Source organism: Pogona vitticeps, chromosome 2, assembly GCF_051106095.1.
Source record: "Pogona vitticeps strain Pit_001003342236 chromosome 2, PviZW2.1, whole genome shotgun sequence".
In the NCBI taxonomy this organism is placed as follows: domain Eukaryota; kingdom Metazoa; phylum Chordata; class Lepidosauria; order Squamata; family Agamidae; genus Pogona; species Pogona vitticeps.
This window is the reverse complement of record NC_135784.1, coordinates 284838268-284854518: the sequence shown is the minus strand read 5'-3', so window position 1 is coordinate 284854518 and position 16251 is coordinate 284838268. Positions and strand designations below refer to the sequence as shown.

The following is a 16251-nucleotide window of genomic DNA, read 5'->3' as shown; positions in this document are numbered from 1 at the left end:
AAGTCGCACTCACCATGTGACCACGGAAGATTGTCTTCGGACAAACGCTGGCTCTATGGCTTGGAAACGGGGATGAGCACCGCCCCCTAGAGTCAAACCCGACTGGACAAAAATTGTCAAGGGGAACCTTTACCTTTACCTTTTAGAGGGGGAAAGTTTAAAGACCATATTGATACCCCTGAATGCACTAGAGATGGGCACAAATGGCTGGATTATTTTGGGGGTTATTTTTTTCTTTTTCTAAGCTGAGCAGGTATCCAGAGTTTCCCAGAGTGCCCCGGCTTCCCCGCCCAACCTCCTCCACCCGCTGCCTCTGAGTGGGCACCCACCAGAGGTGGGGCTGGGAAGTGCTGAACACGTGTTCAGCTGAAAAACGAAACACTGAACCCAAGATGGTTTGTGCCTATCTCTAGAACCCCTCTTTTTAAAAGGTCACTGTATTATCCATTTGTCTGGGGAGGGGGGTTTACCCAGGTTTTAGACAAGCCCTGTTGAGCCCATCAACCGTCCTAGATCCCAGGCTTTCATAAGGTGGTGGAGGAAATAAGTCTTTAACCCTGAAAGAACTAGAAATATGATGCAAAACAGGGGTGACATTGTTTTGGTCAGTCATCTTGCAGGCAACAAACAGCTGAAGTCTGCAGTGCTCTCTCCAAATAGTATGAAGGAAAAAAAAATTGAACTGCTAGCTAAATATGTTGGCTTGGTGATTATGGAAGCTATTCGTTTTTAAAAGGGGGATGGAGTTTTTCCAAGCTCTGATATTATGCACCTTACTGCATAGCCTTCTTTGGCAGGGTGCTGGACTTGATGAAGCTTGAGGCCCCTTCAGGTCTAAAATTAAATTAATCATTGATTTGATGACCTCCCTGAAACTTTAATTTTATCCTCTGCTGACTTTTGGGATCTTAGCTCTGCTCTGCTCTGAGGAAATGAACAGTTGATATTAAAAGAAGAGGGCAAATTAGAAACTTCTATTTTTTAATGGTTTTTTGTTATTGCTATGGGTCTTATTTTTCTGGAAATAGCTTTTAAACCTTAAGGAAGCTATATTATCCTTTTCAAAGAACTACCTCAGAAGGAGGCAGACTCATAAATATACACCATTCATTTTTATTTTAATTCAGTTTTGATTCTCCATTCTGGGAGTTTCACCTGCCAGACCCACACCTTTATTCTACTCAACTGGAGAAAGGCCAGGCTGGAAGGCTTTTTGGCCTGTAATAGCCCAAGCTCTAGCCTAGACTGCTGTTAGAAGATGAAGTTGCCTTGGAAAAAATTTTGGAGTTCAGTAGCACATGATGCATCTTCACTGGAAGTTTTTAAACAAAGGTTTACTGGTCATTCCTTGTTTTGGCAGGCGGTTGGGGTCAAAAATCCTTGTGTTTGTGTTCTTGAAGGCTTTCATGGCTAGGATCTGATGGTTTTTCGGACTGTTTGGATATGTTCTGGAGGTTTTTCTTTGTAACATTTTGCCAGTCTCTGTGGCCGGCATCTTCAGAGGACGGGAGTTAGAACCCTGTTTTGTGTTCACAGACAGAATACAGAACACAGACAGAATTCTAGCTCCTGTCCTCTGAAGATGCTGGTCATAGATATTGGAAAAATGTTAGGAAGAAAACCCCCCAGAACATGGCCAAACAGCTTGAAAAATCCACAAAAACCACCCTTGGGTTTCCTTGAAGTCGTCCAATATGTTTTTTCAAGTAGCTGGGCAGGCAGCAAAATGAAAATGGTTCCAACTGGGAAACCAAGAAGATGAATGTCCAAGCTTTAGAAGTATCCCACAAATAAAATATTTTTTCTTCTCCCATGCTTATGCTCACCCTGAAAGGTTTTTCTCTGTCAGGAGAAGCATGCAATCCCCGTGAGGTCTCATATGGCACCCTGACATCTAGAAAACTTTATATCCAAGAATTGACAGACTGGTGGATAATATAGTTGCTTTCTGCACTAGAACAAGGGAATAGATGCAGTTTTCATGCCCCAAACTTGGGGAATTTACTTTTCTTCATGCACTTCCAAGAATCTCTCAGCCAATATGGCCACTAGCCAAACTGACAAGGGGAATCTGAGAGTTCTACTAAAAAAAAAGTTACTTCATTAACACTACAGTAATAACATGGGAATCAGCTATAACATGGCTACGTCCAAATGGATCAGTTTTGAATCAAAGCTCAAACATGCTACTTTTCTGAATTACAGTTCCCAGAATATTCTACCTAGAATGACTAATAGACAAAAACAACTTTCTTAAACCTTATCTTGGATGTGCAGGCTGTGTATATTGTGAATGAAAGTAGCTTAATAATATGGCAAGCTTACAGCATGTTCCCCAGGCTGCTCTCAACAACAAAAAAGCCTGCAAAGAAGTCTCGTGGTATTTGGTTTCCTAAAACAGAAAATCAAGATGGCACCAACCTGTTGTGGAAGGTACAAATGAAGCAATTTCCTGGCCTTTAATTGTGTGTTGAAATCTAAGGCAGGCTGATTCAGCGCACCTAATGATATGGCCAGTCTTATTTCCTTGGCCTTTCATTGACTGATCAATTCTTCTCTCTCTCTCTCTCTCTCTCTTTCTCCTAAGGTCAACCCAAATAAAAACGTACTCTTGGGATAATGCCCAGGTTATTTTGGTCGGCAATAAATGCGACATGGAAGAAGAACGGGTAATCTCCACTGACAGAGGGAAACATTTAGCAGAACAACTTGGTAAGAGGCAAAATTATAGGAGAATTGTGTTGTTGCTACAGTTGTCGGGAGAGAGGCAGGGCTCTCTTGGAATTTTAAAGGCTGGATGGAAGGAACAATTGGTTACTGCTGGATAGACAATCACCACAGACCAGAAAAGTTCCTCCCAGTCATTCAGACAATTGAGAGCATGCAAGGTTGAAAATAAAAGAACATTTTAAACTGGAGGTTTAACAGCTGCCTGTCACAGTAGCTTGAGTGGTGAATTTCCTGCTTCTGCTGGGAGCGGGGCTCAATAAGCTTTGGGATCTACAAGTTTATGATTCTTGATTCTCATCCATGTCTAATAAAAGTTACATTTCTGTTCTATTTAACTTCACTTTTTTAGCCCAGGCTCAATTTGACTCCCTATTTGTAACTGGAATGAAAATAAAACCCAAAGTAGACAACATCATACAGTATTCATTATTAGCATGAGCTTGTCTCCTTCTGTTTGTTTCAAATTACTTGCTTTGAATATATGATTGTATACGTTTTTTTTAAAAGCAAGTCGGATTGTTCAGGCATGAAGCTTTAAAGGAACTGCATGCCAGGTAGGAACATTTTATAATCGTAGGAGACAACATTTTCTTCTGTCATTTGACCCCGATAGCAAAATATTTTCAAATATCACAATAACCCCAGAGACTACTTTCGTATTTCAGTCCCACTGATGTACTTTGCACCATGTATGCATGCTGGTAAAGCTAGAAGAAAGCCCTTTTAGTGATGAAGATTCATTTTAGCCACTAATATACTGTATGTTGAACTCTTGCGTTTCACATTGAAACAAAATCCTATCTAAACTTAAGGTGTTAGAAGAAAATATATGCATCAGGACAAGTGCACAACTACGATAAACTCTTTGACTTTTGCCTGTGCCTAGTCAGCACCACATTTTGGCTGGCACAGTTTCATAGATAGCAGCTGTTTGCACTGTGCCAGGAAAAAAAAAGTAAACTTATCCGTTATGCCTGGAAAATAAAACAAAAAGTAAAGTTCATCATAGTTCTGAGAGCACTCTTTGGGCTGTTTGCAATTTAGTTACAGCTCCCCCACCCCCCAGATGAGCTGGGTACTCAATTTGCCAACCTCAGAAGGATGGAAGGCTGAGTCATCCTTGAAACAGCTGCCCGGGATTGAACCCAAATCATGAGCAGAGTTTGGGCAGCAATACTGCAGTTTAACCACTGTGCCATGAGGGTCCTCTTGGGAGCATCCTGTATACCAGTGGTCCCCAACCTTGGGCCTCCAGATGTTCTTGGACTACAACTCCCAGAAACCTTCACCACCACTTCTGCTGGCCAGGATTTCTGGGAGTTGAAGTCCAAGAACATCTGGAGGCCCACGTTTGGGGACCGCAGCTCTATACCACTAGTTCTTAACCTTGGGTTACTCAGGAGTTTTGGACTGCAACTCCCAGAAGCCTTCACCACCTGCTGTGCTGACTGGGGTTTCTGGGAGTTGCAGTTCAAAAGCATCTGAGTAACAAAGGTTAAGAACCACTGCTCTATGCAACAAATGTTTGGGGAGCTTCCAGTGGAATATGTTTTTAGCAGCTGCCATGAGCACAATCCAGATGGATTTTTTTTTAAATTTCCAGCATCTTAAAGAAGTTTCTGTTCTAAAAGCTATATGGGGAAGATATATACATAGAGATGTACCCAGTTTTCCTCTCTAGCCTTGGAGCAAGAAAAAGTATGTAGTCCTAGAACCAGGATATATGTATTGAAAATTGCTCCCACGATGTTAAAACAGTTGCTTTTGAGAGTGAAGTACACTACACTTGATCTCAGCCAAAAGACTGAGAAGCGATAGTGAAAGTGAAGTAAAATCACTAAGACTGCATCTACTGTGATGTGTAACATCCCTAACAATGTCTTGTATACTCACTATGCACTGTTTGTACTTGCAAGGGCCAGTCCTATGATTAGGCGAAGTGAGATGGCTACCTCAGGTGGCAGTTGCTGAGAAGCAGCATTGAGATGTTGGGGACAGAGCTATGGACACTGTGCAGCCTGTTCTGCATGTCCAAACTGCCATCAAGTATGTTAGAGCAGTGGTCTCCAACCTTGGGCCTCCAGATGTTCTTGGACTTCAACTCCCAGAAGCCTTCATCACCATCTCTGCTGGCCAGGAGTTCTGGGAGTTGAAGTCCAAGAACATCTGGAGGCCCAAGGTTGGGGACCACTGTGTTAGAGGATGCTCATCCATTGCTAAGACTGAAGTAAGATTTTTGTCTATCACTTGAATCAGCTTCTCCAAGTGGAGAGGTGGAGCAGTGCTATTTTATCCTTCATTCCTGTTAACACAATATCTTTGGTCCATATGAATGTTTCCTGGATCCCTCCAGGAATACGTAGCTGCAGATGCGCTCCATAATGATGAAGAAATAGAACATGAGAACAGGCACTACACATTATGCAACGGTCAGGGAAAAAATCGTCTCATGCAGGCACTTTCTGAGGCAACTGTGGTCTGCTTTGACCACCTAAATATACGTTTAAAAAGAGACCAAACAAGAAGTTTGGAGAAACTGTGACTGGTCCAAACTCACCAATGCATTTCTGGTCCAACTGGAGGGCTGAACCCAGGACTCCTAACACATTCCAACCATTACCTCACACTGGCACATGCATAATTATTCTTTGAATTTTGCAGTTCTACAAATTTTGCACGTTTCTGAATTTAAGCTTCTAATTTAATGCAATCGTTCCACTAAACCCCGTTATTCCAGTTTTATTTGCCTTGGACCTTTCTTATGGCCCTCTAAACCTCATTCAAAAGTGCATCTTGGATGGTTGTCAACAGAAAAAAAAAGCTTAACAACTTTTTTCTCTTCCTCATTTGTTGGACTAGGTTTTGAGTTCTTTGAAACAAGTGCCAAGGACAACATCAACGTCAAGCAGACATTTGAGCGGCTTGTGGATATCATCTGTGAAAAAATGTCTGAAAGCCTGGAGACAGATCCTGCCATTGCTGCTGGAAAACAGAACACAAGACTAAAGGACACCCCTCCTCCACAGCAACCCAACTGTGGTTGTTAATAGAATTGTTGTTGACAAAGGCAGCTCCAGTGTGTTCTTTTGCCAATAGAGTATTCACTTAGGGTCTATATGCCTTGATTTATTATGTCTTACTGATTCATTTGGGGGATATGTCTTCTTCAGTGTCCACTGCTGGTACAGTATGTGCATAGAGGTATTCTGTGGGATGGATTGCAAATGTCGAAGGAAGGGACTCTAGTTTCTCAGCATTGTGGCCCCTACACATAGATGTCAGCGTTTGTCTTCTCTCTTAAAGTTATTTTTCTTTCATATTGATCCCTCTTGACTTCAGCTGGTGCTACTGTGACCTCAGGCCCACATTTTGTCTGGATTTTTTTCTTCCTTTATCCACTTTCAGTTAATGCTGTTTCCTCTTCTAGGGGTGATGATCCAGCAGTCCAGAAGTCACATTGTTTGACCTTCTAAATCAATATTAACAATGCAGAAAGCTAGTAAGGTAATCATGCAAACACAGCTGTATCTTCCACATAACTTGCCAGAGAGTCTGAATTCCCAAGAGAAGGTGTGCACTGCAAGGTGACCTTGGCCTGTTAGGAAAACTACAGGTGTCTCCCTAAGCAACAGCACGGGTGAGATTTTACAGCCGCCTGCTTCTCAAACAACCTTTGGTGGAAGGGAGGACTTCTGTTTAGAGCTGAGACATAAAAGTTCTCTAGTTTTTTTAGCCACCAATCTTGTAAAGTCTGATTATTTATCACATTTTTCACTGAGCTTTAGAACCCCCTCCAATGTAACACTTAATTTTGAGGGATATCCATTATTCAAACCATGTTATAATGTTTGTTTAAGTTTTAGGAGCAAACACAATGTGCACCCTTAATACTTTAAACATCTGTACTGGTCACTCTGAGGTAGGGTATTTGAAATGGGGAAAAAAGAGGGTGTGGCATGGATTATGTTTTAAAAGTTGAATAATGCGTCAAGACATCAATTGTTTATAAGATGAATAGAGATTCTGAACAGTAAAATCTGAGATAGCACCTGCTCTTCTCAGTGTGCTTGTCTGCACCACAGAGAATATAATTGCTTGCACTACGGCAGGTGTGGGAAATATCTGGAGCTCATTCCTGGAATTTGGAGGGCCATTACTGAGAGGATGGAAGGAAATGCATTCTTCTCTAAACTTCACAACTCTGTATGAAAATGGAATGAAGAGAAATTATAGAATGACAGGAGGAACATGAAATTAATACAGACATGCTTCTAGCTGTACATTCAAGGCAGCACTTAAAAGTCCACCACTCTTGCTGTCCTCATAAGATATACTTAACGGCTGATAGTAGATCTAATCAAAATAATCATTTTGTAAAGCTATTCATGTTCTGTCATGGTTCTAAACATATCTGCTATGCAGGGCCTGCCCATGATATTTTGTTGCCTGAGATGGAATAGAAAGTAAGACCCACCATTAGTCAAATCAAGGTATATAAGATGCAAAACCAGCCACATGATTTTGGTACAAGAGGCAAACCATGTTTATTCTTGTTCACAGGTGAGCAAAATGTGGCCCTCTAGATGTTGCTAAGAGTGCAGTCCCAGAATTCTTCCTCATTGGCTGCACTGGCTAGGGCTGAGTAGATTTTAATGCCCCATATAAGGCCGTTAAAATCCAATGATAACAAATTGGATAAGTAAGAATCTGTTGCCCTTTCAGGACAACCCATATCTGTTACCAGTGGCAGCTGCCTCACTGTGCCTGAAGGTGAGGCCGTGGATGTTGCTGTGTTCTAACGTTTCTCATTATAGTTGTGGAAGTGCCTCTTGACAAGATTTCCCTTCTTTTGTGTCAATTAGGAATAGTACTCTAGTTCAGGAGAATTTCCCATCAAACAACGTCCAGAGGGATTCATTTTGCCCATCCTTGCTGTAGGTACTTGATAGAAGCCCCCTATCATGGCTACAAAATATTCCTCTCATGGAAGTGAAAACACCAGTATTTGATTGTGTAGAACAGTGGTTCCTAACCTTTGTTACTCGGATGCTTTTGAACTGCAACTCCCAGAAACCCCAGTCAGCACAGCTGGTGGTGAAGGCTTCTGGGAGATGCAGTCCAAAACTCCTGAGTAACCAAAGGTTAAGAACCAGTGGTGTAGAAGATCTGCAAAGCTTTGTCCGTGCCCTATGTATGGCAATGATCTCTTTGAAAACCCTGAAGCTATTTCATACCTCAATATACATGATGCTTTCATCCTTCTAGACAAAATATCTACATCACTCAGTGTTGACTGAAATGTAATAGTTTTCAGTGGAAGCAATTCATCTACACAGTTCCAAAACACATGTGAAAAGTTAGTGAACATATATTTATAGGTAAACTACCTTTACAAGTGAAAGTGATGTGACTGTGCTAGTCTGTTGCAACAAAAAAACTTAGAAGTTGTTTGGGCTTAAGCTTTCATTGACTACATACCACTTCATCAACTCTTGCCTTAGTAGCCAGATATTTAGACATATGCCTGTAAATATGTAGATATATGAAATACTTTTATTTAGTATGAAGTTGTGGTTAGAGCCACTGTTATTTAAGAATTCCAGTTCTGATTCCTAAAAAGGATAGAAGATTTTATGCCACCAGAGATCCTTTATTATACCTTTTTAAAAATCACAATACCTAGCTTTCAACCCTGCACAGTTCTTTATCAGGCTAGGCACCACATCCAAACATATGGTTCCTTTTTAGGCTGGGAATAAAGACATGCAGAAACATGACAGAGACTTCCAGTTACTAGGTGATATTTTATTTTGACTGCAATTGGCTTACCTAGTGTGTAAAAAAAAGAGAATTATCCCAATTTCTCTGGTATGCTTCTATGGATCTGTTTTCCCAGCCAGAGAGGAATCATGTGTTTTGATACAAAGCCGTGGGTGGCTGTATGACTGACATCCCTTTGTCAAACAAGATTGGGAGAGACATTCCAGTACACACCATTGGAGGTGAATTCTGAGTCTGTATCTCCCATTTTTTGGACTTGCTTTAAGCAGAGAAGTCCATGGGTTTTTCAACTTCTGTGTTTCCATCTGCACCATCTGTAGCTACATGCTGTCCAGTCTGATGAAAACCCATATGACACTGAAAGCTAGCTTATGTTTGTGATTCTTAGTGGTCTATTGAAGGTATTGTCCCCCATTGGCATTCAGATTGTGCATAAGGACCAAACAGCTTCTCTTCTTTTCTTTTGTAGCACCTAGCATCTGTTTTCTAAGTGAAAACACCCTAAACTTTGTAACCTTTCATAACCAAGAAGTTGCTCCAGACCCTTGATGATTTTGATTCTTTTATTTTTCAACTCTACAGCATCCTTTTTCAGCTGTTTATGAGCTTCTCAGAGGCATCTGGTTTGCCACCATGGCAACAGAATGCTGAACTAGAAACACCTTTGATCATGTCTTTTTACATTCTTAAAAGCATTTGTTATGGTTATTATGCCTACAAGAACCTACTGTTTTGTGCCCTCCTCGGAGAGTTTATGTGATTAGATAGAAGTATACATATAATTTTAAAAAATGAAACAATACAAAAGTAGAGAGCAGCACAACAGAAAGAGAACAAGTAAGTTCTTTTTGTGATGTAAATGGGTTTGTGTGTATGACACATGCATTTTTTGCTATGTAGTTATATATTTTCAGAACCATAGAGAAGGACAGAAGCATAGGGTCTTTCAAAGCTTAATACTTGGTTTGCGTTGAGACAGGAAAGACTTCAGATGTCTTTAAATTGTGCTCCTAGACATATTCTTAGATGAGGCCAGTTCTACCATTAGGCAGAGTGAGACAGATGCTTTTGGAGTCAGGTGCTGGGGAAAGGCGATGAAGGGTGGCATCTTGTCTTTTGCCTCTGCAAAATATTTTGGACCCTCTCTGTCTGTAAACAATCTAGGGAAAATGGAGATGGTAGTAGCTAGTAAAATACAGTCTATTATTGCAATAGGCACAGGGCAGATTTTCCAGGAGAGGTAACTTCACTTTGAATGTATAGGGAAATAATAGGCAATATTAAGTGGCAATGTGGTGTACTTTTTCGAAAACTATTTTGGAGGAGGGTGATTGAGAATTTTAAAAAGCAGCAGCGTGGAAGATATTCCTTTACCCTTCTCTTTCCGTCCTTTCCCCATTTCAGGTGGCCACCCAAGCACAGTCTTTAAAATGTGCATTTGTGGAAGCAAACTATCATGTCAGGGAGAAAAGATTTGTCTCTTCTAATCTCTCAAAGACTCAATCCCCACTTCACAGAAGTGGTTCTGTTGCAGTAAAACTGTATCATTGGCTGAACCAGCCCTGTGGTTCCAGAGCCCCCTTTGCTTTTCATAATGGCCTCGCTCTCAGTAAAGTGATAAATATGTGTGGACTGTACCATTATAGGTGGGGAGTCTCACAGTCTTCATAGAAAAGCAACAGGTCAGTGAGAAATCTAGTCACAACTATTTATTTTATATGTAGGGTTGTTTTCTGCATGTTTTAACATGGGACCTTTCAGCCATTATAACCCAACATCTGCAGCTTAAGTATTGCATCCAAATGTAGATTGGCCGTCATTACAAGAACTGTACTTGAGAGAGAGAGAGAGAGAGAGAGAGTTTATTAAAGACGAAGCTTAAAGAAAACATTTTTAGAAGCATACATTTATTTTTAAGAAATATTTTTCTGTTCTTAAATTCTTTCTCTTTTTTGCTTACTTTAACTCTTTAGTATTTTAATGTCATTTTTTTTAATAATGGCCATGAACACAACAAAGTAAAACCAGACTCCAGACTTTCTTATTTTCCCCTTCCTTATTAAAACTATGTTTCTGTTTTCCCTCACCTTTCTGTTTCCATCTTGCAAGCACAATCCAGTGAATGTTACACCTGCTGAGATCCTGTTGAAACCAGTTGAAATAGGGAGTTCAACTGTTTCTTAGATCTTTTGTAAAGTGAAGACAGTATATCAGAATGTTGCCCGGCTGGAAGGAGAGACACATGGGAGAAAAAAAATAGCAAACATTCTGTTATTATCAGCTACCGAAGTGGAGTGAGGAGGATGAAGACATTATAACCATATTTCATCTTATCAGTAAAAGATAATGTGATAGAGATTAACCCAGAAAAACTGCTTTGCAGGACAGAAAATCAAAACACTCCAATGCAAAAACAAACAAACAAACAAAAACCCGGTATATATAGCATCTAAAAACTAGTATTTCTATAATGGTTAGGTTTTAATTAGTGTGAATAACCAAATCAGGAATGTTTATGTAAAATATTTGCTAATTCAAATACTAAACCATGTCTTATGTTACTTCAGTATTCTGGGTTGCTGTAAAAATTTTTTTTCACTCATTCTTTAATTCAGGAATGGAGAATGAATGGCCTTCAAAATGTTCTGGATTACAGTTCCTTTGAACCCCTTGCCATGGTGGCTGCAATTTCTATTGTGCTGAAGGTCCCCCAACTCTTGCTGTAATGAATACAAATACATGCTTGGGGCCACAGCCATGCCCCCAACTGCTCTTTCAGTGCCAGCTGAGCTGCTACCACGCTGGAATACAACAACGCCCAGCCTATTGCTGAATATTTTGCTCAAAAGGCCAGTGGGGCAGGTCACTTAGTTTGTTGCAAGAAAAACAACAAAGAGTCCTGTGACATAAAGTTTTGTTTGGCACAAATTCCTGTGAACTCTAGCCGTGCTCGCCACAGGTATCCTGTGTGTTATGAAATGGGCTGCGGTTCACAAAAACTTACACCACATAAAGCTCGCTTGCCTTTAAAGTGCTGTGAGACTTCTTGTTCATTAAGCAGCTCTTTTTGCATGGGGCAAAATACTGTCTCTGTGATTCCACTTTTTGGAACAGGAACACATGCATTGCATGCTGCATTTTCCACAGGCACGTAGCACCAGTGAAGTCAAAACACAGTAGTCTTGTATTATATTTTTATCAGTCAAGCGGCAAGTTCATGTTTTAATGATATAGAATGCACCTGTTCTTTTGAGTGACCTTTATTTAAGGTGGCTTTTTTTAAAAAAAATGTTTCTTTTTAGATCTGGTTGCTTGGTGTCCTGAAATACAAAATTGCTGGCTTGTCCTTTCTGTCAAAGCAGGTGTCTTCTGTGTTGCAATGAATGTGACTGTTCCTGGAACCATTTATTCCTTTGTGCTTATACTGAGGACGTTTCCAAATGATCAGTTAATAATGCAATGGAAATACAGTTACCCATGTCTTCTGCAGGATACAAGCATCTTGCTTAGGGAAATATTTTTGGTTAGAGATAGCATATGTTCCCAGTCTTCAGCTTATGGTTGCTGTACTGTTTAAAAGAAATTCTCTATCCCTTGGACTGCCATCTTAGCTCTTGGTAATGCATATGTATCAAGTTCCTATTGGACAGTGCTAGTGACACCACTGGTGGTGAGGAACTAAATTACCTTGTTAGCCCATAGTGTGAGCCTGAGTGACACCAGTGCTCCCACTTCATGGGAGCTAAACTGAATATATTTTCTGTCCTCCTGGACAGTGAGATTTCAGACTTTCCTCTGAGACTTCCTGATGGAATTTTCCTTGACATTTGAGACAAATCTGTCTCAGCACATTTGATTAGTCCCTCTTCATAGCATGAGATTTCCTTGCCACATGCTGAAAAATGCATTGTTCAACTTTCTTAAAAACTGGACTATAGATACTTATTTCACCTCTATTATAAGTGAACTGCTCCTTGCACTATTACCTGTGAACTGGAATAAGCCCTTGGTATACCACATAGAGAAACAACCTTGCAGTTAGATCTCTGTGGCCTTTCCAGAGCACGAGTCTGAAAGATTATATTTTCTTCCTTCTCAGCTCAGCTCTGTTACGTCCAGCTATACTGCCTGCACCTTATTTATTTTAAGAATGACGTGGTATTTAATGGTGCACTATCTTCACTGGAGTTTGATCCTAATGTTCAGAATTATTAGAATGTTGTGTTTTCTTCTAGGAGATTTAGCAGTGGTACAAGATTTATGTCTATTGATAAATTTTTGTTAGTCTGGACCGTCACTAGAGCTAGTTTTCAATGGGCATGTTTTCTGATGGCAATATGTAAATGGGCATCTTGTTGAACAGGGATACCTTTTCCCATAAGGTACTGGGATGTCCATCCATGTTATGTGATTAAACCTGTCAATTGCTTCTGGAATTGCAAAGATCCCGTACAGATTGTGTTAGAAAAACAGATAAATCTGTGGATAATTCTGGACTGTTGTATGTAGGGATCTTTATTACATTTTCAGTGGAGATACTAAAATAACGAGAATGTACTTTTTTAATGGGTGGAAAACATCTTTGTTCATTCTGACAAACAAATGCAATTATGGTTCTGCATCTAATGTCACATTAGTGGATGTCTTGCTAGTATAGCAGGACTCTCATCTCCTCTCCTCTCCTCTCCTCTCCACTCCCCTCCTCTCCTCTCACATTCCAGCCTTCTGCACTGTCCAAACACCAGAAGGGCCATTTTGGATGTGCACAGGGGGCTGTAGCAGGAAGAGATAATTGCTAGAAGTAGTTCTGTTAGCATAGATAGGTAAAGTGTGGTCCTCTAGATGCTGTCAGACTGCAGTTGAAAACATTCCTCACTATTCATTATTCTGGTTAGAGGTGACAGGAGTTGTACTTCAGTAGCCTCCAGAGGACAATAGTTTCCTTACCGTGAATTAATGTAAATATTCCATGGGATACTGGCCATGGAGTGACAAGTCACTGGGAGAACATCATATGAAAAGAGGCAGTCCTTGACATGGACAGATTGTTCATATATTCTGTCTTTTTGTGTTAGAAAGGTTTTTTAAAAGTGTTGGATCTCAGGTAGTTTCAAAGCACTGGTAAATTATGGATTGTCTTCAGTAAGTCACTGGACGGTCTTTGGCAGAAGTTAGGACCCTTGGTTCTCCAAATGTTTCAGCCTACAACTGCCATCAGCTCCACTTAGCCTAGCCAATAGTGAAGAATTCTGGGATTTGTAGTCCAAATTATCTAAAGGGCCATTAGTCCCACTGCCGTAGTCCACACCAATATCCAAAGGGTGAGTCTTTGGCCTAAATCCTTTGGATGTTAGAAGAGTAATGACATAGCTGGATTCATCCCAACAGTCTTCATCATAAGTTCCCATAACCGCAGCAGACCAATGCTGGTTTGTTTATTTCTATCAGACAATCAAATCAATGTGGGAGTTTCTTCTCCCACGTACATCCGACTAAAACTTGGTTTTGTGAAGGACTTCTGTTTGCAAAACTGGAATTCAGGATAATCTGTAATTAAATAATTATACACATTTTCCTTCATATGTCCATTTTCTATGCTACTCCTAAAACACAATTGTTATATCTCACTCCACGATTCACATGATAACTTTGTAACATTTCTCATGCCAACTCATTCTAAATAGTGGTTCACTGTAACAAAATCAGTTCATCTCCTGTTCTTTTCCTCTCCTTTTCCCCACCTTGACCCCACTGCTTTGTGGAACTTGCCCCCCTCCAAAAAATTCACCCCTGTCCTAGCAAGTGCCTGTGGCAATTTCACAAATCTGGAATTCATATTTACAGTGGCAGCTGAATAGATAATCTGCTATTATTATATTGCACCTTGGTATTTCAGGAGAAAGAACACACCACCTACCTTCTTAGCAATGTTACATCCCTCCTTAAATATGTGAAATGGACCCTAGGACTTGCCCCCCCACTCACTCACCATGATCATTCGCTATCAGTGGGTAATCCTGACATGTACTTTGCAAGCTAGTGTTAAATGGAAACTGTGCTGTTATTCCTGTTCAATATATTGTTGGTAATGTCAGCTACTGTGTTGTGATTCAGTTGGACTGTCAGAATGTGTATACTATTTACTAGTGTTTGTGGAGCTGAAGTGTCTTAAATGTTGCATGGAAATGTTATAAAAATATATTTCTTTTCTATTTTTGAACACCTCTTAACCTGAGGGATCATGGGCCAATAAGTGCAATATTTAATGACTTACTCAGTGTATATAAACTTGTGTGGAAGAGAGAAATGTGAATGTGTGAGACGCTACTACTGCTGCTGCTAGTTGAAGACTGTGTGGCTTATTTAAACAATTTCTAGTCGCTGTTAAATGTCCAATAGTCACGTTTATATACCGTATAAATGCTATTAACAGTGTTGTGCAAGAATATTCTATTCCCGATTCTGTTAAACTATTTTTCCTATATGAGATAATTATAAAAGAAAGACATCCATATGTTTCCTTCCTTGCAAGTGCATGTCAATTTTACTTTTAGAACCGTGTCTTCAACAACCAAAAGATTGTGCTTATAAATAAAAAACAATGAAGACGCTTATTTTCAGTTGAAAGAACTCAAGGCGTTTCTTGATCAATGTATGTACATTTCTCAGGCATGTTCTGCAAAACCATTACGCTGACTAGAAAGAAAATCTATTTCCTCACAATAGTCATTAATGGATCTATTAGTTGGCCATCTGATGCCCATTGAGCTGTTCCTGTATTCTAGAAAACAATAACTTTGGAAAGGCAATCAAACTAGAAAAGCGGAAAGTTGGCTCAACATTGTAACATGAACAACAAGATTTGATGATAGTATGTTTTATGTTCTCCTTCTGCCCTCCTTTTTATCCCCCTTTACCCCTTGTACCCTTTACCCTATCCCCAGTTTAAAATAAGGTTTAAATTAATAATAATAATAATAATAATAATAATAATAATAATAATAATAATAATAATAATAATAATAATAATAATAATAATAATAATAATAATAATAATAATAATAATAATAATAATAATAATAATAATAATAATAATAATAATAATAATAATAATAAAAACAGTAACTTTGGACTCAGGCCATGGGAATAAGCAAATTTCTCAGCAGTGAAGGATCATTGGGCAAAATTCCACTCTCTTTGACATCATTGTTTGGGTGGGACAGAACTCTGGCACCTTGGGCTTAAAATGGTAGAAAGCTACCTTCCCAGCTGTAGAAGTCCACTGTAGGGCAGGGTGGGGGAAGAGGGCCTGCTTCTAAATATGTCTCACAATGCATTCGCAAGATGGATGTGAATTTTTTGTTTCCCACTTTTTCTGGAAAGAAGTCTATCCCATGAGTTGTGACGTTGGCTCAATAGAGCATGCCAAGTGACATACAATGTGACTCTAAGCATATTTACTCAGACATAAGCCTCACTAACTAAGTTATACTGTTTCAGCATGAGTTTAGGACTGCATGTCTGCTCACAGTGAATCCCACAATGTTCAATGGAGCAGAGTCCATACTATGTGAAAAAAATTAACATAAATCATCTGCTAACTTTGACTGCTCTCAGCTTTTAAGTCTGTGCAGAGATGCCACTGAAATTATATCATTTATCTGCAGTTTGAATTCTGGGGCATATGTTGCAGTTCAACAGGAGGGACTCCCTTTCATGCTCTGAGCTGACACTTCCAGG

General features: G+C 39.8%; 1 protein-coding gene across 2 annotated transcripts in view; it reads left to right on the top strand.

Moving 5' to 3' along the window:
* RAB3C (RAB3C, member RAS oncogene family) overlaps positions 1-15125 on the top strand; it is a 152465-nt gene extending 137340 nt beyond the window's left edge. For both annotated transcript variants that reach the window (XM_020811109.3, XM_020811108.3), the window contains exons 4-5: positions 2588-2712; positions 5590-15125. In XM_020811109.3, coding sequence (XP_020666768.1) covers positions 2588-2712; positions 5590-5777 — 313 coding nt within the window. In that variant the 3' untranslated portion in view covers positions 5778-15125. The remainder of the gene's footprint in view (positions 1-2587; positions 2713-5589) is intronic.
* Positions 15126-16251: the final 1126 nt, after the last annotated feature.